The 20,202-nt window shown below is 46.6% G+C and overlaps 1 protein-coding gene across 2 annotated transcripts in view; it reads right to left on the bottom strand.

Annotated features, from left to right (window-relative positions):
* ASTN1 (astrotactin 1) overlaps window positions 1-20,202 on the bottom strand; it is a 215,213-nt gene that overhangs the window by 40,975 nt on the left and 154,036 nt on the right. For both annotated transcript variants that reach the window (XM_081012041.1, XM_081012042.1), the window contains exons 11-14: window positions 13,114-13,264; window positions 6,813-6,979; window positions 4,245-4,439; window positions 3,379-3,506 (exon numbers count right to left, since the gene is read on the bottom strand). In XM_081012041.1, the coding sequence (XP_080868167.1) occupies window positions 3,379-3,506; window positions 4,245-4,439; window positions 6,813-6,979; window positions 13,114-13,264 (641 nt within the window). The remainder of the gene's footprint in view (window positions 1-3,378; window positions 3,507-4,244; window positions 4,440-6,812; window positions 6,980-13,113; window positions 13,265-20,202) is intronic.

Raw genomic sequence — 20,202 nt, 5'->3', positions numbered from 1 at the left:
CACAGAGCCCCTCTGGCCCTCACCCATAAGACAGCTCAGCCTCTCCTCCAAAGTAGCCCCTTGCGGCAGGGTTGTATGGCAAGTTGCCGAATGCCACACCTTCTGGAGCTATCCCCTTACGTTCTCCAGAAGCACTGACTCCTTCAGTACCTGGTCTACTATGTATGCACACCCACCAGGAGGATAGGGGAGGTAAAGCTCCGAAATCATGCACAGAAACAAAGCCTTCATTACAGTACATCCTACGGGATTTCAAGTGCTGCCTTCCTCAGGAGCAAGATCTTATTGCACTGTTCTTGCTCCAGTTCATTTCATTATCTCATGCCTACTAATTTGTAGCGGCAGTTGTTTTTGAAGCAGCGTGCTCTGACTGATAAGAGGAACACGATAGGAGATAAGGTATTATTGCACTTGAAAAAGACGGTATATGAAAACATTATTATTATTATTATCATCATCATCATCATCATCATCATATGCCACCTTTCATCCAAAGATCACAGGGCAGTTCACAACATAAAAATGAGAGCACAAAATACATAATGCTTCTTGAGGAGTGGTTTTACCACTGCCTCTTTCAAGCAGGCAGGGTCTACCCCCACTTGCTAAAGGTAAAGGGACCCCTGACCATTAGGTCCAGTCACGGACGACTCTGGGATTGCACGCTCATCTCACTCTATAGGCCAAAGGAGCCGGCGTTTGTCCGCAGACAGCTTCCAGGTCATGTGGCCAGCATGACTAAGCCGCTTCTGGTGAACCAGAGCAGTGCACGGAAATGCCGTTTACCTTCTCGCCGGAGCGGTACCTATTTATCTACTTGCACTTCGTGCTTTTGAACTGCTAGGTTGGCAGGAACAGGGACCGAGCAACGGGAGCTCACCCCATTGTGGGGATTCGAACTGCCGACCTCCTGATCAGCAAGCCCTAGGCTCTGTGGTTTAGACCACAGCGCCACCCGCGTCCCCCACTTGGTAGGAGGCTTTAATCACCTCCCTGGTCTACCCAGCTGTTGGTTCCTTGGTAGTTTTTATCAGCCAAGAGGTGCAAGGGTCCAGAGAACAAGTGGTCGCCCTGACTGACCCAAGCTGCTTGTCTACATCTCAAGCCTTACAAACTGAAACTCAGCTGAGATTCCTTCATTGCAGGGGGTTGGACTAGATAACCCTTAGGATCCTTTCCAACGTTACAATTCTGCCATTCTCTGATTCATCCAACACAACGGGACTAGAAAGTGCTCTGGACACCCCTTGAGATTCAACTGTTGTAACAATGAGGTTGTGATCCCAGTGATTGCGAGCGATTTTATCCTCAAAATGCTTTGCAAGCAAGTCACAGCAAGCTACTGTCAGTTCTGCAACCTCCTTTGGGCCAGACTGTAACAGGCCCTGCACTACCTTGAAAAACTCTGCCAGAAGGCACGATGAGGATGCAATGGAGGCAGCAAAGTATGCCTTCTTTGCTGCCTTCACTGTCACTAGATAACCTCGATTATTACACCTCACCAGCGTTTGATTGCATTCAACTGAAGTTTCCCACCACTCGTGTTTGAGCAGTCTCCAAGCTTGTTTCCTTGCCCTAAGCCCTGGAGTGTAACAGGGAGCCTAGCAGGCTCCACCAAGTGGGAGAGGAGCTCAGGGGCGATCCTGTCAATGGCATGAACCATTTGGATGTTCCAGAGGTTGGCCAGGGCTTCAATAGGAGCACCAGTAGTATCTGTCAGAAAATCCACCAGAGCCATCTGGAAACCTATTGGGTCCATCAGCCTCCAAGGGCGGACCATCCTAACATGTTCCCTACCTCTGCGGAGGGAAAAGGGTGCTGAAAGCCTCAATCTCTGGACCTTGTTTTCTCAACTGAGCTTGAGGAAGGTGATTTGAAAGTGGGGGATATTGACATCAGTCCCTTGTCATGGTCAGATCTGCTTGGCTTCAATGGTAAAATGTGGTTTTCACGGGGCAAGTGCTGGGACCAAAAAAACAAAACCCCCCACTCAGATACAGTGCTTTAAACCCCGACCAGTGCCCAAAGACGCAGCACAAATGAAAGTATGGATGAGCACTTGCCTGTAAATCTGAACACAACTCTCAGTCAGTTTATGCACTTCTCCAGATTCTGGACTGCTCTTCACATATTTTATGCATGCAAAACGTTTATTTTATTGGGGGGGGGGGACATTGAAAAATATGCATTTCATATAAAAAGTGTGTTCAAAATGTGTAGAATTGAAATGTGCACTTTCAGTATGATATTTCAAAAAAAATATGACAAAATGGGATGGAATGGACCTGTGACTGCTAGCAAAACTGGAATAGGGCAGAATTAGGCTGCCAACCCACTCAAACTTCAGGTCCAGCCTGCAAGTTACAAGGCAACCACCACATGGAACATAGGGAGCCACCTTACAACAAGTCAGACCACCTGCACTCCACTTGGTCCTATGGTTCTTACAGTCTTTGTGGAAGCAACAGATTTCCATGCAGTTAACAGGTTCCCTTTCCCTCTCCCTCTCCCTCTCCTACAACAGGTGGGGGCTCTGTTCCTGGTCCCATGCACATTGGCAGAGCATGCATAAGCCCACCCCATCCTCGTTATACCCCCTTCCTGCCCTCTTCCAGGTCCAAAAGGACCCGTGTGGTGGTGGTCACACATCAATTGGACTTACACAAAATGGTCACCACCTGTACCTAGGCTTTGAGGTTGACACAGTCCCCCTCCAGAATACCTGGAAGAACGGAGAAGGCCCTGGTACCTTTGAATTGCTATTTACTTCAGCACATTCAGGTCCTGACCACATTAAAGTGCCTATCTCATCTCTGAAGTGATTATGGGAAAAACAGAGGACCTCCTTACTCAGCACCTCTGCTCCCTCATGCACATTCGGAGTAACGCCTGATCTGCTTAGACTGGTAAATAAAATCAAGCATTTATTTCCTTTTTAAAACAAAAAACAAAAAAACCCTTATGATCAGCCAGCAGGAATCAAACTACTTCCTTTCTCATGCACCATCTGCAGAGCAGTTTCTTTAATTATTTACATTTTATTGACGTTTTATGCAATCAGCAAAAAGACCATAGAATCTCTCTCCTACAGACCTACTGAACACCCACTCAAATCATATTGTCCTTACACTTATCCATATTACCTACTTCAAGAAAAGGGTGTCCAAAGGGAAAAAGCAATGAAATAAAATTTCTCAGAGGAATTTCTGATGCAGTTATAATGTTATGCTACCTTTCTTGGCTGCTTTCTCACCTGCACTATTCTCAAAATTGCCCACAACAAAATTTTAAGAAGTAACTTGATACTGCCCTGTGCAGCTTTTGAGACTAGACAAGAGGCTGGATGGACACGGAAGAACTCTGGCTGGGATTACTCACCAGTAAGGAAATCTGGGTCAGGGGTAGGCTCAGAGAGCTCCTCTTGGCACTGGTTCTCTAGTGGAACGGTGGCCAACACCAACCCATCTGGCAACTGCTGCTCCAAACCACGGGCAAAGTTATTCTGCCTGGAAAAACCCAAGAGAGACAAGTTCAGAATCTGCGAAACAACAGGAAAGGTTAGTTCAAAAGACGCTGAGAAGAGAAGAGCAGCCCTCTCTACAAGAGCAACCCGTGTCAAACCAGCTCTCAGAAACGGCAGTGGTGTCCTCCTGGCAGTGCCAACACTCCATTCACAGGGATGGGTGAGGTTGGTGCATGCACACCTCCAGGGCCACGTTGACCTCACTGCCACCACCATAACCATCCCAAGAGAATTGCCACTACCAGCAACAAGCAGGCCATGAATACATCATCCTGCAAACAAGTGGGCAAAACTTTGCCCCACCGACTGCTCTCTGATTGGATGAGCTCCTCTTTCGTGGTGGTGTCAATGCTTTGAGGAAGAACAGCTAGAGCAGAGACGCAGTTGGGGGTGGAAAGTTAAGCATCCCTGTTTCCGCTTCTCCGCTTGAAATTGCTCTTTCCCTAAAACGTTTCTTATACACAGCCTCCATTCTTATTCTGCCCATCAGAATTCCTCCACAAGCTTGTCTAATTATGGGCAACTGGCTAAGACGCACATCTTGCTACATTTGCCTCCCTCCCACCCCTCTCTTCTCTCACTCCCCTCTCCTTTGTAAAGCTGCATATTCTAATAACTGAGAGGCAGCCCCTTTTGCAGTTTTGCATATACTGTAAAAGCACAGCACACACGAATACCGCTGCATAAGCAACTAAAAGAACAGCAAGCCTTTATCCATCACCTGAACGTCCCCTTCAGCACCTGCCCAGGCGCAACCTCCCGAGTTTGGTTGTTGTAACCATAGAACATCTCCCCAAAGAGAGTTTGGTTCATGGGCAGCTCCCGGCTCTCTTCACAGTCGCCACCCTCTGGACACGACTCTGAGATTAACTGGCATGATCGACCATCTATGCCTAGCTTGTAATCTTCGATGCATCTGCCGTGGGAGGGAATGCAAGGGACAAGGTTACATCTTGCTGTGAGAGCTGTAGAAGGGAAGATGCCTGGCTCTGGAAGCGTACTTTTGACAATAGAAGAACCCATGCACAAGTAATTTGTTGCTGCAACGCTGTGGTGAGACACTGTGTCGGAGGATCTCTCCGACGATCTCAGAAATGAAATCATGCTATTCAGCTAGAGAGCGAGAAAGGTTAACACTATAGGTCTAACTCAGCAGTACATCTCCAGCAAACCATTTCCACACTGACTTGTGTGCTAAGAAACTCCTGCATGAGGCAGATGATTCCAGGGCATGTCCCAACCAGTGGTTTTCTTCTAGAAAAAAGGTCCCATTACTGCGTACCCTTGAATACCCCCAGAAAAAAGCACTGGTCCTAAGATGCATGATCAGTTCACATGGACCTCACTTTTGCCTCATGTGAAGTGAGAATGAAACTTAGAATGCACACCGAAACACTCAATCACAGCTTTTCCAGCATGTTGCATTGGGAAGATTGATAGAGGCGGGCAAACTGTCTACTATGAAATCTTGAGAAAAGTTTAGGAAAGTAATGCGTGAGGTATTAGGGTGTGTCGAATTTTTTGACTTTCAAATTCCAAAAAATGAAAGGAGCTAAAAAGTTGTAACATGACTTGGGAATTTTGGTTAAATTTATATACCCGTATTTTTCGCTCTATAACACGCACCCAACCATAACACGCACGTAGTTTTTAGAGGAGGAAAATCCGTAGGCATGCCACCCGTAGGCATTTCCTCCATAACACGCACAGACATTTCCCCTTACTTTCTAGGAGGAAAAAAGTGAGTGTTATGGTGCAAAAAATACGGTAATTTAGTTTTGCTCTGTAAATAAAGTGTGTGTTTATTTGCTTGTTAATCAAACGTAGACTTACCAAGCTAAATGTTGTCCAATCACATAATAGCAAATTTGAATTCCTCACATCATAAACCATATTTAAAAGACCCCTCAGTGAATAAATTTCACCTCCTAAAATGACGCATCCTAATGAGGTGTTATTTATAACTCACTCCAGCCTCTCTGACTGAGGGAGTCACTCCCATACCTCTGATAGGCAGAAAGCAACCCACTCATCTCAGAATATACAGGTAAGGATACGTATGAAATTACTCCTCCCAACTATTCTTCTGGATTTTGGCATTCCAGATTACTAAATCTAATTTCCAGAGCAGTGCTGATAAATCAGCAAGCACCATTCTTCTAATTTATTAAATTTCTGAATTTTGTTCAGGCCACGGAGCTTTCACAATTTGCTATTTTTCAGGCCATGTCTCTTGCCGCCCCTTGCAGGATCTCAACATGCTTCAACTTTGATCGAATCACAGCAGGAAAAGGAATCCTCTAGACCAGGGCTTCCCAAACCTGGGTCTCCAGCTGCTTTTGGACTACAACCCCCATCATCCCTGACGACTAGTCCTCTAGCTAGGGATGATGGGAGTTGTAGTTCAAAAACAGCTAGGGACCCAAGTTTGGGAAGCCCTGCTCTATACAGTGGTATGCCCTCAGTGAGATTCCCCTGTTTTCTTGATCAATGCACCCAGGCACCTCAGTAGCTGCAAGAAGGCAGGGGTGCGGGAGGACACAGGCAATATTTGCCAAATCATTCTTAGAAAATTTTAGGATTTTTCCTGCTTATAGCGTTTATGGCAGAACATGGGGCACAGTGAACAGAATGGAAAGAGGGAAACGGGCTCTTCCCAATTCCTGGGAAATCTTCCAAGGAGATCCCAGCATGTTTAAGGTGTGACCCAGCCTTCCCTGCCATTGCAAGATTCAGTTATTTCACCAAATGAACACTGTACAGCAAAGTGTATTGCTACCGTATCATCATTATTTCAACTTCTTAATTAAGGACTATGGGCAGTAGCCAACTAACATGCCCCATCAGGACAAGGATTTGCTCTTGTGCAATGGGACTCCCCCCCCCCCTTCCTCCTGTGTGCACACCATGCCCTCCCCATATCTGCTCTGGAGGGTTGGGGGAGACCCAGAAGAGATTTAGGGAGCATGTCAGGAGAGGAGAGGGGGAAAGCCTTGTTGCAGAAGTGAAAATCTTTGTGCTGGTGAGACATGTTACTCAGAACTACTTTGGATGCTCAGCGCTACTATGGAATAAACACTAGCTTATTGTTTTGAAGAGAAAGCCAGGAGTAACTGAGTGCTACAAAGGGAGTTTGAAGTGCAGATTAGCAGCATAGCAGCTATAAATGGTGCATTTAATACTGAGAAAAGAAAAATAAGCACAGCCAGACTTACAAACACACACAAAAAAGTTCAACAAAAGATGTTCCACATTCCTGGAAGATACTAAAGACGTTTGTGGAACTCACCCACAGAACATAAGGATATTGTATAGAACAGGATCTTCTGGCAAAGGCACCATCTGCTGCAGGCAGAGCTGCTCGCAACCACCATTGAATCCGTCCGAACAGTCCACACCAATGTGGCGATCGTAGCAGCCAGTGCCATCTTTCATGGGGCTGAGGCCAGGCGGACACTAGCATGACAAGAAAGCACAACAGCACAAACCAGCTTAGCCACACATAGGAGGTGGGAGATTGCAGAGCTCTTGCTTTCTGCTTCGCTCGACACAAAATTGTGTTAATGGCACGCAACAGCATAATCGCACCTCCGCTGGCTGCCTTCCAACAACAACCGTACAAAAACAAACTTCGCTGCATCTCCCATCTGGGCAGTTCAAGGCACCATGTCTAGTGAGAAAAACTCAATTAGAACCCTACTATTTCTCTTTTGTTTGAATCAGTGGCAAGATCTGCAGTGTCTTCTCTGCTATTTCCTTGATTCTCATTTCTTGGAACCGATTCTGCTTTCCCCCACCTTTCCTCCTGCTCCTCCTCTCCCACATTCTTTCTACTAGATAATTCCCCAATACCATTCACACTCCAGGCTCATAACCTTAGTGTTACATTCCTAATCTCAGTTGTAAAATCTCATAGCTTTCATCTTTGTAATAATACCTGCAACTATTGGCCCTTTTCTCTCATTTGATGTGACTGAGTAGCTTGCTCTCTTCCATTATTTCTCACTTCAACTGTTTTAACACTTCTTCTTCTTGCTAAGTCTTCCTATCTCCTCTAACTTGGGCACTGTGTCTTCCTTAGCCTCAGTGCAATCCCGAGGAAGTGCTCCTCTATTCGGTGGGCGAATAGGCAATCACCCCATTCATCATCACCCCCTGGTTACCTGGGAACTATTGGATGCACTAGATGTGAGGAGGTATCTCTGTGTGTGCACGCGCACGTACACACACACACACACGGCTGGATTCAGGATGGACTCAGGTTCCTGCAGGGATTGTGCCTCTGCAGACTGATGAGAGAGTTGTACCTTTAACTGACTTCAGTTGTTTTTAGGCGAACAATGTGCTTGCAGTGAACTCTGAACTGCATCCATCTCTGGTTACTTGAGAAAATGGTCATGGTGCTACCTCCATGGTCAGACATCTAAGCAACTGAATCAGGAGCCCCCAGTTATCCACGGACTGTTTCCCTAGGCTTTCCAATTCGTTTCAGTTTTTGGATTGAGATACGGAATACAAGAACAACTCGGAACGCAGTGAGTTAAAGAGCTATCCAGCTCAGAGAAAGAAGGTTCTTCTTTCAAATGGAGCCTTTTGAGGCACACAGTGGAAGGAGTCACGGGCTGCTCTCTATCCTTCTTCATGTATTTTGGCTCATGAGGTGTTAACTAACAGAGGATTTGTTCCTGAAATGATTTCCCCCTCACAGTCCTGGTGACTGAAGCTCACACAACAAGTCACAGGTTGCTTGCTGACACTAATTCTGCAATTTCCAAAACAAACGGCCCCCTGTGGGCTCACTAGGCTCTCATCCTGCCCCATGTCGCACTTCCCCCTCCAGTGCCAGCTGGAACGCTGAAGCACAAGAGCACTTTAGGTGTTTTTACGATGCTGGAACTTGATGAGCAAGCCCAGATGTTCAGGATGATGGCAAACAGGCAAATGAGGAGCCTGGGGATCCTGCCCAGCACCCATCCCCATCTCATTGGCTTCCCATCTGTCTGACCAGATGTGCAAGCAAGTTGGGAGTGGGTGGGCAAGTGAGGTACGTGTGTGCGCGCGCCTCCCTCCCTCAAATTGATTTGATTCCTTTGTGGCCATTAGCAGGAACCATTTACTGTCATACTCTTCTGTAGCTCCCACTCTTTTACATGGACCAGGGGCAGGTATTTGCTAGTGGGTTGTGCCTCAAGTTCGTGTAGCATAAGCAATAAAAAGGCAACAGTGCCTCAGTGCGATGCTCCCTGCACTTTCCCTTGTAACCTGCACCATTCAGCAGCAAATCATGTGTTTGCTACGCTACAGCATCTGCAACGCTCGAGTGTTGGATACTACACTGGTGGGGGTCACCCCCTTACATGCTCTTCTGCTTTGTCGCCACCCCCTGCTACTTCCCTATAGCCTCATCATTTTCTTCAGATGGAAATAAGGTTTAAAACTTGTGCAAAGTGTACATCAACTATTCTGATTAAAAAGGTAAAGGGACCCCTGACCATTAGGTCCAGTCGTGGCCGACTCTGGGGTTGCAGTGCTCAACTCGTTTTATTGGCTGAGGGAGCCGGTGTTTGTCCGCAGACAGCTTCCAGTTCATGCGGCCAGCATGACTAAGCCGCTTCTAGTGAACCAGAGCAGCGCATGGAAACGCCGTTTACCTTCCCACCGGAGCGGTACCTATTTATCTACTTGCACTTTGATGTGCTTTCGAACTGCTAGGTTGGCAGGAGCAGGGACCGAGCAATGGGAGCTCACCCCATCACGGGGATTTGAACCGCCGACCTTCTGATCAGCAAGTCCTAGGCTCTGTGGTTTAACCCACAGCGCCACCCGCGTCCCTTCTATTCTGATTACAAGGATGTATATACCAGATGCCTTGTTCTATGTCATACTAATGCCTCCAACACACCAGAAGCTGCCTTATGCTGATGGAGTCACATGACTGCTCCATCTAGCTGAGTCTTATTCTATCCTGACTGGCAGTGGCTCTTCAGGGTTTTGGACAGGGAGCCTTCCCACTCCAACCTGGAGATGTCAGGAATTGTACCCTGTGGCCTTTTGCAGACTGCCACTGAGCTTTGGCCCTCCCCTGAGGGTGTTAAGTTATAAGAGGTTCCGCTTGCACATTCTGAAACCATTGAGTCTGCATTAGTAGCCCACAGACAAGGCAAGCCTTGATCAGCAAGGATAATAGCATCTTCAATGATATGATGTGTGTTTTTGTGAGGGAATACGTGGGTTTGGCTTCCTGGGAGTTGTAACTGCGATACAACCTTTCAGACTCTGCCTCCTATGAATAGGGCACTGCAAATGTTTGTGTTTTTTTTTTTTTTACCTAAAGCAAAAATTGCACATTTGCCATTGCAGACAAGTATCCCAAACAAGAAACAGGTTTGAAAACTGTCTTTGAAGAATGAAAGGAGAGTGAAACCAAAATGTGACGAGAGGCCATGAAGTCAGCAATGATATGAAAGCACATTAGATTTGCTCTTTAAATGGGGAATGACATGCAGTTAAGCATGTGGTGTGCAAGAACAATTGGACACTGCAAAATTCTCACCCATGCTTTTGACAACAGCAAAAATATGTCTCAAAGTATGCTGTTTTCAAGTTGCACTAACTGTAAAGAACATTTGGCTGTGGTGGCAAAATTTACCACCTTTGTGCATTCATGAGATGGAAAGCAAGACCAGGAAACTTTTAAGTCCTTGTGGGCCTCTTATATGTGTCAGAATTGCAAAACAGACATTAATCCATTTAAGGACATTTTCCTGCTGCTTTAAGAGATTATATTAATTGCTTAAGGTTTTTATTTGTGGATTTATCTTATATATGGATCATCATACAGTGGTACCTCAGGTTAAGCACTTAATTTGTTCCGGAGATCTGTACCTAACCTGAAACTGTTCTTAACCTGAAGCACCACTTTAGCTAATGGGGCCTCCTGCTGCTGCTGCGCCACCGGAGCACGATTTCTGTTCTCATCCTGAAGCAAAGTTCTTAACCTGAGGTAATATTTCTGGGTTAGCGGACTCTGTAACCTGAAGCATATGTAACCCGAGGTACCACTGTATTATATGTTTTGTTGTAAGTGAATGAACTGTGTTTTTACGTGTTTCACAATTTTATTCATACCTATGTATTAAATGTCCTGAACATGTGAAGCCAGAGGAGGTGGAATTAAATGGGTACATTCTCTTCCCCTCCTCCACTCCCTTGCTCACTCCTTCTGCTCATGCTGCTGCTGTCAGCAGTGGCCCTGTCAGCAGTCATTTCAGAGATCTCTGTGCAGAAACTGTTCCACCTGCTGATCGCTCCCCCAATTCATCGCACATCCGACTTTGGCACAACGCCTCTCCCAGCGCAGAGCAGGTGCAGAGGAAGAGCATCAGCAATGGGACGTGTGCAGCAGCTTCACGGGCGCAGTTTGAAGCAGATGGATTGCTTTCCACCTATCTCTCCTGGGAGTCCTTGTGCAAAAGGGTGCAGTGAAATGGGCTGCGGGGGCGTGAGAGCAGGTGGGGAGGTGGAGGAAGGGAACATCTGCCACAGAGCAGTTAGCAAGCATCTCCTCCAGAGCAATGGGGGCTGGTAGATAGACAGTGGCGGAGGCAGCAGGAAGAGTGGACTCTGGAGACAGAGAATTAAGTCGTCAGGACCTGACCTCATGTGGGAGCTTCCCTTATAAATATAGGGATACCCAAGCCTGCATGGAACCTACCCACCACATTCTCAGCCAGAAGTTCTCCCACTAATCATAGGTGCACATGAACTTTCTGTCGTTTCATGGTAGTTAAGGAAAGGCTTGCTTGTTCCAACGGGTGCACATAATCTCTCCCAGCTAATGCATAATGTAGTACATTCAGCTTTCAGGGGACAAGGAATTTAAAAAAGAAAACCTGTCTCAGGCCAGAGTCCTCTACAGATCAAGGCACCACTGACTGTGGCCTATGAAATTTGGCCTTATATTTGTTTGTTTTTGTTTGTTTGTATTATGATTATTTATAAAATTTATTTTCAAGGCAACTTATAACAAGTTAGCTAAGAACAATAACACAATACAGTGAAATAGCTTGATATGAGTGTTGCTGCCTCCCTTGCCATCCGAGGCTTCTGAAGTTCTGGAAGGCACAGAAGAGTACCTGTAAGGTAAGTCACACCTGCTGAATTTCTGTTTCTCGTGCACCTGTCAAGAAATAATGGTAAGCATCTGCACAATGGTTGAGAGCATTCAAAGAGCTTCATATATGCTCTGCTCATCTCTAATAATAACTGAGTGCACATTCTTGACCACAGAATCATTTGTCCAAATTTGAACAATAAGGATGCAAACAGAGGTTGCACTCTAATACTTTCTGAACTTTTCAGCTAGGAAGTTTGCAAAAGCACATTCCTGGCTAGCTTTCGAAATGGGAGTTCTTCCATTTTGGTGGTTTGTTTATTTCAACTTACTCTTGAGTCTTGTGTCACAGGGCATGATAGAAATTGAGATAAAAAGAGCAAGGACCAGAAAAATGTCTTGCTGTGAATTTCTGTTTATGGGGAATGATTGATGACATTCCTCTTAGGGATGACTCCTCCTAGTGGAAGGAACAGGCAGGGCCCACTAAAGCTTTCCTTCTTCACTCCAGGGGGAGGAGTCCTACCTCTCACCAAAACGCCTGGCAGAGCAGACAACTCCTCGGCCCCACATCCCAACCTCAACACCCTGAACGCTGGGTTTGCATGTGCAAAAGCACTTGCTTAATGGAGCAACTGGGGCAGGCAACACACCAATGAAGTAGAAAATGGAGCTCCCACTTACCCAGGTTGTTTGTTGTGTCCTCGGGTTTCTGTGGCTCACCCAACCCTGTCTCTTCCACATTCACTTATTAGAAAGAATACCATCTCCGCAGCTCCAGGGGAATTTTTGCTAATATTTAAATAGCTACTGAGTAGATTGTACCAACAAAGAGTATGACTCATCCATTCCCTTTGGCACCCACGCTAATTCATCGAAGGACTTCTTCACACATTAAAAAATACACAAATGTACATCAAATATGTTTTACGTGTATTCCTAAAAAAGTGAAGTGTGAAGGCGGCAAACTTGTAGTTGCAAGAGCGCGTAACATACAGAAAGAGTGTGCATCGTACTCATTAGGAAGTCAAGTGTCATGCCAGCTTCCTACCAGGTGTGGCCAAGGCAGTGTGTCAAGTCTATATTTGTCATGCATAATGGGGAAGGTGGGTATAAAATGGGGAAACTGTAGGAGACGGGAGACAAAGAACAGCCACAGAGCTGAAAGATAATACAAACATATGGGGCTTTGTCCGCTGCCTTGTGGGATTTCTTCGGGAGAAGAAAAGGCTAAGGATTAAACCCTACACAAATCCGGAGTGGAGTCCCTAAGATGGCTGGATAAACGGTGCTTTCTATGCGTCCCTCCAGCAACTCCTGCAGCCAATCTGGTGCCAAACATATTGCTCTGATTTCTAATACGCCAAACAAATACATTGAAACCCCAAATAAATCATGTGTGCAAACAGACATTTATCTTTGCAATCCCACTTTCCCAAGAGGCAGCTGCATCACACTCAATAAAAAGTACACGAACCATACAACCCGTAGAATCCAATTTCCGATCTGCAATGCAGCGGAAGTTCTTGCTGCAGCCACCATTGTCCTTGGAGCAGTCCCGAACTGGCCCAAATGAATCCAGAAGAACCTCCAGGTTGTCAAAAGAGGAGGAAGTCATCAGTTCTTCCCTGCAAGGGAGAAAAATACTATTGTTAATATTCATTGTTTTAATATTACTATTCGTTGCAGCACATCAGTGTTCTATGAGCTTTAGAGCAGATGCTGCTGGACTACAAATTCCATCATCCCTGGCCATTGGCCAACAACATCCGGAAGGCCTACTATGCTTAGCAGGAGAGTATTAAAGTGGCTTAATACATGGAGCTGTGTGTCTCTGCTAAAGGATGACTGAGCACAGAGACAGTGTAGCTGCAGATGATGTGAGTTCTTTGTGGCTGTGTACAGATAACCGTTTCTGCGGACCATCGGTAGCTTGAAAACTGGAATACAACCAATTAATGTAGTAGGCATTAACTACTCATTAACTGCCCATTTCTTAGTACAGGCAATGCCCCATTTGCATGGGGGATAGGTGTTTTGATGCACCATGCCCGGTTATTTTATTTTATATATATGTCACCATTTCGGCATGTGGAGTGTGAGGAGGCAAGCAGCAGCACTGCACGTGTGCCACTGGGGAACTGCTCCAGCCTGCCCTGCCGGATCCTCAGTGACTGGGCCATGGCGCAGCTCAGCTGCAAGGGAAGGGGGCTGTGGTTTGGGCAAAGAGGTGGACAGGTACATGAGTGAGGAGGCAGAAACCAAAACCTGGTGGAGCCAGGGAAGGGCATATCATTTTACGGGCTGGAACTCAATTTTTGCAAATTTCTTTAGTGAGGGGTCGTAAAAATATGTTTTGGGGTATGAGGAATTCAAACCTGCTATTAGTTTTGTGATTGGACAACATTTAGCTTGGTAAGACTGTGACTGAAGAAGAAGCACGTAAACCTGCTTTCGGAAAACCAAAGAATTTTAATTTTACCTTCTGGGAATGTCAGGTAATGCTAAATATTAATAATAATAATAATAATAATAATAATAATAATAATATATGACATAACTGTTAGGATATTTCCGTTCCACCTTAAAAGGGAGCAGGCTGTGAGTCACAGAGTCTGCGTATTTCCTGTTCACAGGATGTTTATGTTTGCTATTGCTTTCGTTTCTCTCTCTGTGTCGTAGACACTAAAGCAGGCAGTCATGTTTTTCTGTGTTCTGATCAACGCTGAATAAACTTGTAAATAATGCTCTCCTGAGTGCAACTTTTGGCTGTGCATTATCTGCTGATAGAGCGTGCATGAGCTCTGGAATGTGGCAAGATATTTTCTAGAAACTCATGTCGCTGCGTGCCTACGGGAGGTCGATGGATCGTCCGGCAGATGGCTTGGGGGCCTTGATGGACTTTATCTCCCTGGCAGTATCCCAACAACAGGTTATGGGCCCAGATTCACAGCACTTACAGGAGAGTAAGACTGCGACAGACTACTGAAAGGTATGTGGAGGAAAAGCGAAAATAAGGCTTTTCTGTTTGCCGTGGCAAGAGCTTTTGATGTCCGGCAGGACTAATGGATCTGGAAGCCGCGCCAAAGGCTTTGTGATTTATGAGCTGCCGAGATAAGACGTCTCTGAAGTGAATAAGACTCACGGCTCAAATAAAAAGCTGGAATGGAGTTTTTCCAAGCTTCTGAGGCTGCTGAGTGCCCAAAGCTAAATCGGCACAATTATGGGACCTGGGCTGTGTGGTGTGAGAGTTTGCTGTGTCAGTTTGGAGTGTGGCATACTGTGTGTGAGGCCCCTCCAGTTCCTCTGACAGATAGATGGAAGGCCGAAAATTCGAAGGCGATAGACGTAATAGTCTTGTCCGTCTCTCTGGAGGAAATAAAAACGCTTGCTGGCAACGTCACTGCACGTAAGATGTGGAATGCTTTGAAAGTAGCCCATCTGCCAGTCATCCCAGCCCAGAGTTTGACTGCATCGGAGGTCCTGGCTGTTTCCCAGAATGTGAGTGAATGCAGGGATGCTGAGGGCACCGGTTGCAAGCTGCAGGGGGAGCTGTCTGTCATGTCATCCCAGGCAGCATTCCAGCCTCCAGGGGGAGCCAAGGAGTCGGCAGCTGAGAGCTCTGTTTCTCATGGGAGCCAAGGTCATCGCCTTTGCAGAGGCCGGAAGGGCAAAGGTAAACAGAGGCAGACGCCTGCAGATGGCCAGAAGCAGAGGGAGGGTGAAGAGCCCACGCCAGAGGAAAACAAGGTTTTGTTTGCTGGCACAGCTTCACCAAAGGCTAAAGGCAAGTCTGATGGCCAGGAGCAGGGGGGCAAGCTGCAAAAGCCCACGCCGGTGGAAAACAAGGTTTTGTTTGCTGGCACAGCTTCACCAAAGGCTAAAGGCAAGTCTGATGGCCAGGAGCAGGGGGGCAAGCTGCAAAAGCCCACGCCGGTGGAAAACAAGGTTTTGCTTGCTGCAAAGGCTGCTCCAAAGGCCAAAGCCAGGTTTGTTGTTGATTCAGGCTGTACCCGCCATGTCTCAAAGGACCACCACCTATTTATCTCCTTCAAACCTCAAGAAGGTGAGATCCACCTGGCTGATGGAAAGACGTTGCGAATTGCAGGAGAAGGGACTGTGAGACTGGCAAGGCTGCACACGACCATCAAATATGTACTTTATGTTCCAGGTGCTGCAGACAATTTGCTCAGTGTCCCACAGCTGACTGGGCGTGGTTTTGAGATTTCCTTCAAGAGGAGCGTCTGTGTCATCAGAAAAGGCAAAGAGGACATTTTGCATGCAAAGTTTATGGATGGCTTGTTCTGTATAACTTATGATGACATTGGTGCTGTTGTGTCTAATGTTGATTCTTGTTGTGTTGCACAAACTAACAAAGTTTTCATGCAGGATGCATTCACGATGCACACAGAAGGTTTTGTCACCTCTCTTGGAAGGCACTGGCCAAGATGCCAGAGATGGTTGAGGGTTTGAAAATCAAACCCTGTAAGTTTCACATGAAATGTGTGTCTTGTGCAGAGAACAAGGTGAAGGTTGCTCCAAAAGGCAAGGAGTCTAGCAGGCAGGCTTCCAAACCCTACCAGCTAGTGCACGCAGACCTGGTTGGTCCACTTGCGCCCTCTTTGGGTGGAGCAAGGTACTTCATGGTTCTAATTGATTCTTTTTCCAGGTACATTCATGTGTTTATGCTCGAGCAGAAATCGCAAGCGTTTCCTAGGTTCAAGGCATTCTGTGCTTGGTTGGAGAATGTTCACGGTAAACGTATTGGCTGTCTGTTTACTGATCGAGGCGGGGAGTTCACTTCTCAGCAGTTTGAAGCTTTCCTGACTGAGAAGGGAATCCAGCATGACTTGTCAACGCCTAGATCGCCATGGATGAATGGGCTTGCGGAGCAAGCAAATCAAACGTTGCTGCAAGGAATGAAAACATTGTTGCATGATGCCAATCTCCCTGATAAGTTTTGGGGGGAGGCTCTGTCGAATTTTGTTTACACTTATAATCGCAGATTGTCATCACCTATTGGTTGTACTCCCTATGAGAAGATGTTTGGTAAGAAACCCAACATCAAACACATGAGAATCTTTGGTTCTGACATGTGGGTACACACCCCACAGAGCAACAAGCTTGGGAAGCGTGGGGCACATGGTTTGTTCATGGGGTACGAAAAAGGTGCATACAGGGTATGGATGACCAACTCTAAGTCCATTAAGTTCACAAAGAGTGTTGAGTACAATCCTAAGTGGGGGGAAAATGTGGGAATTTTCCAGAGTTACCCAGAGGAGGATGAAGGTGATGTCAAAGAAGCAGCTAAAGCTGAGAAAGCTGCTGAGGATGATGATGATCAGAGTTCGGATTCTAGTTCAGTGGGCAGCGCTGCTGCTGATGTCAGTGACAGTGATGACACAGCAGGCTACAAGAGCGCAAAGGCCTCAGTCAGACCATCTGATGCGTCTGACAATGAACTGGAACAACCACTGTTCACCACTGGTCATTTTTCTCCTAAGAAGGAGGAGATGAGTCCAGAAGACTTGCGTCTAGTACGCAGATCTGAGAGAGAGACCAAGGGCAGACCTCCAAAGAGATTTGCTGATGAGTTTGCTAAGACAGCAACTGCTGTTCTTAGTAGCTCAGAGAAGGTGTGGGAACCTTCAAGCTTCAAAGAGGTTCAGGAGTTAACCTCTAAAGATGCTGAGCCTTGGCTTAATGCCATGAAGGCTGAAGTTGATTCCTTGAATAGGAACCAAACTTGGGAACTGGTACCGGTTGTCCCAGGAATGAGACTGGTTGGCAGCAAATGGGTCTTCAAGGCCAAGACAGACCAGAATGGCAAGGTTGTCAGACACAAAGCCAGATTGGTTGCCAGAGGTTTTTCACAGGTACCAGGACAGGATTACCACGAGACCTACTCACCCACCGTCAAATATGAGAGCATTCGGCTGATGCTCAAGATCGCTGTGGAGGAGAAACTGCATGTTTCCCATCATGACATTAATACAGCTTTTTTGTATGGGATTTTGGAGGAGGAGCTGTTTATGCTTCCACCTGATGGAATGCAGATACAGAAGGGAATGGTCTGTAAACTGCGGAAATCCTTGTATGGTCTCAAGCAGAGTGCCAGGTGTTGGAACACAAAGCTCACTGAGACATTGCTTTCTCTAGGTTTTCACCAGGGCAAAGCTGATCCATGTGTGTTTGTCAAGGAGGAGGGGCAAAACAAACTGTATTGTTTATGTTTTGTTGATGATCTTCTGATGTTTTGGAAGAATCAGGCTTTGTACCAAAGCACCCTAGCTCAGCTGAAGGAGCACTTTGACATGAAAGATCTTGGTGAGGTATCCAACTATCTTTCTCTGCAGGTGGAGAGGGACCAAGCAGGTAATTTTCTGGTACACCAAACACAGAAAATTGCTGATGTATTAACCAGGTTGAATTTGGTTGATGCAAACCCAGCAGACACACCGATGGTGACAGGTTACCAGGTAGATAGTACTGCTGAAGCGTTTTCTGACACAACGCTGTACAGATGCATTCTAGGCAAGTTGAATTTCATTGCTAGATGCTCAAGACCTGACATAGCTGTAAGCACTAACCTGCTTAGCAGACATGCCAACAATCCTACTGTTCAGGATTGGAAAGCTCTGAAGCGCATAGCCCGCTATTTGAAAGGGACTTTGCACTGCAGGCTGAGATTCACCAGTCAGAAGACTGGAGGTCTTGAAATCTTTGCAGATGCAAGTTTTGGAAGTGACACCACGGATGGTACAAGCACTTCTGGAGTATGCTACATGTACAACCACTGTCTGTTTGACTGGTTGTGCAAAAAGCAGACGACAGTGAGCCTAAGTTCCTGTGAAGCAGAACTCAATGCTCTGTCATTTTCACTCATGGATTGTGAATGGTTAATGCAACTGTTTAAGGACATCAGAGTTTCTGTGAAATGTCCTGTACAAGTGTATCAAGACAATAGATCGTGTTTGGCTTTGCTGAACTCGGAGAGTTGCAAGCAAAGGACCAAGTACTTGCAGATTAAGCTACATCGTGCAAGGGAGTGTATTCAGAAAGGACTCATTCAGGTGTCCTACATGCCAGGAAATGAAATTCCTGCTGATCTGTTGTCTAAGGTTGTTAACAGAGAACAGCTTAAGGTTTACGTACAAAGGTTGCAATTGGGTTGAACCACAGGTACTACAGGTTACACGGAAAGGGGGAGGATGTTAGGATATTTCCGTTCCACCTTAAAAGGGAGCAGGCTGTGAGTCACAGAGTCTGCGTATTTCCTGTTCACAGGATGTTTATGTTTGCTATTGCTTTCGTTTCTCTCTCTGTGTCGTAGACACTAAAGCAGGCAGTCATGTTTTTCTGTGTTCTGATCAACGCTGAATAAACTTGTAAATAATGCTCTCCTGAGTGCAACTTTTGGCTGTGCATTATCTGCTGATAGAGCGTGCATGAGCTCTGGAATGTGGCAAGATATTTTCTAGAAACTCATGTCGCTGCGTGCCTACGGGAGGTCGATGGATCGTCCGGCAGACGGCTCGGGGGCCTTGATGGACTTTATCTCCCTGGCAGTATCCCAACAATAACTGCAAGTACTTGGCAATCATTTTTAATGATATATATGCAATATTACACACATTTTACTTACCATGCAAAGCTAAATTATATAAATTTAACCAAAATATCTTTTGACTTCCCAAGTCATGTCACAACTTTTTAGCACCCCTCCTTTTTGGGGAATTTGAAATTGACAAATTCAACACGCCCTAGCAGGGAGGGCTTTGCAAGCTTTTTGCTGCTGCCACTGGAGGTGGGCAGAGAGAGGAGCCAAGGAAAGGGAGCATCCCTTTTGTCGGTCTACCACTGTGGGCACAACTGGAGGAAGGAGAGAGAAAAGCCTGCATTTCACAAGGCAAGCTTCTTTCTCTCTCTTCGTGGGGCAGCGGTGGTGAGGAAACGAAGGGGGGAAAGGGGTTTCTTTCCACTGCTGCTGTAGGGTGGAGAGGGGAAAAGGACGCGTTTAAAAATTCAGGCTTCCTTCTTTCAGTGGTCCAGCATATGGTTGACCATGGCTTCTGGAAGGGGTGTGAAGCAGGCACCCCCAGCGTGACACATCCCAGAGCTCCTCTCCTGGGGGTGGAGGAACCAAGGCTCATGGAGAGGAGCACAGGGCCAGGTCGTACTGGAGGCAACAGCCAGGTGCTGTTGGCTGGCTGCGCTCTCCCCTGCATGGGTGTACAGGAGGCACCACCCTCTCTGGACCCTAGCCTTGCAAGGCTGCTGGGAGGGAGAGCAGCCATGCCCTAGCCTTGCCTTTGCTGGCGAGGGGCACTTGCCTCTTGCACCCTTCTCTGGAAGACAAGAGAGCCAGTATGGAGTAGTGGTTCAGAGTGGGAGACTCGTAATCTGGTGAACCGGGTTCGATTCCCCACTCCTCCACATGCAGCTGCTGGGTGACCTTGGGCCAGTCACACTTCTCTGAAGTCTCTCAGCCCCACTCACCTCACAGAGTGTTTGTTGTGGGGGAGGAAAGGAAAGGAGATTGTTAGCCGCTTTGAGACTCCTTCGG

The sequence above is a fragment of the Podarcis pityusensis genome (genome assembly GCF_964106645.2).
Source record: "Podarcis pityusensis genome assembly, chromosome: 6".
Taxonomy (NCBI): Eukaryota; Metazoa; Chordata; class Lepidosauria; order Squamata; family Lacertidae; genus Podarcis; species Podarcis pityusensis.
This window is presented reverse-complemented; position numbering and strand designations above follow the sequence as displayed.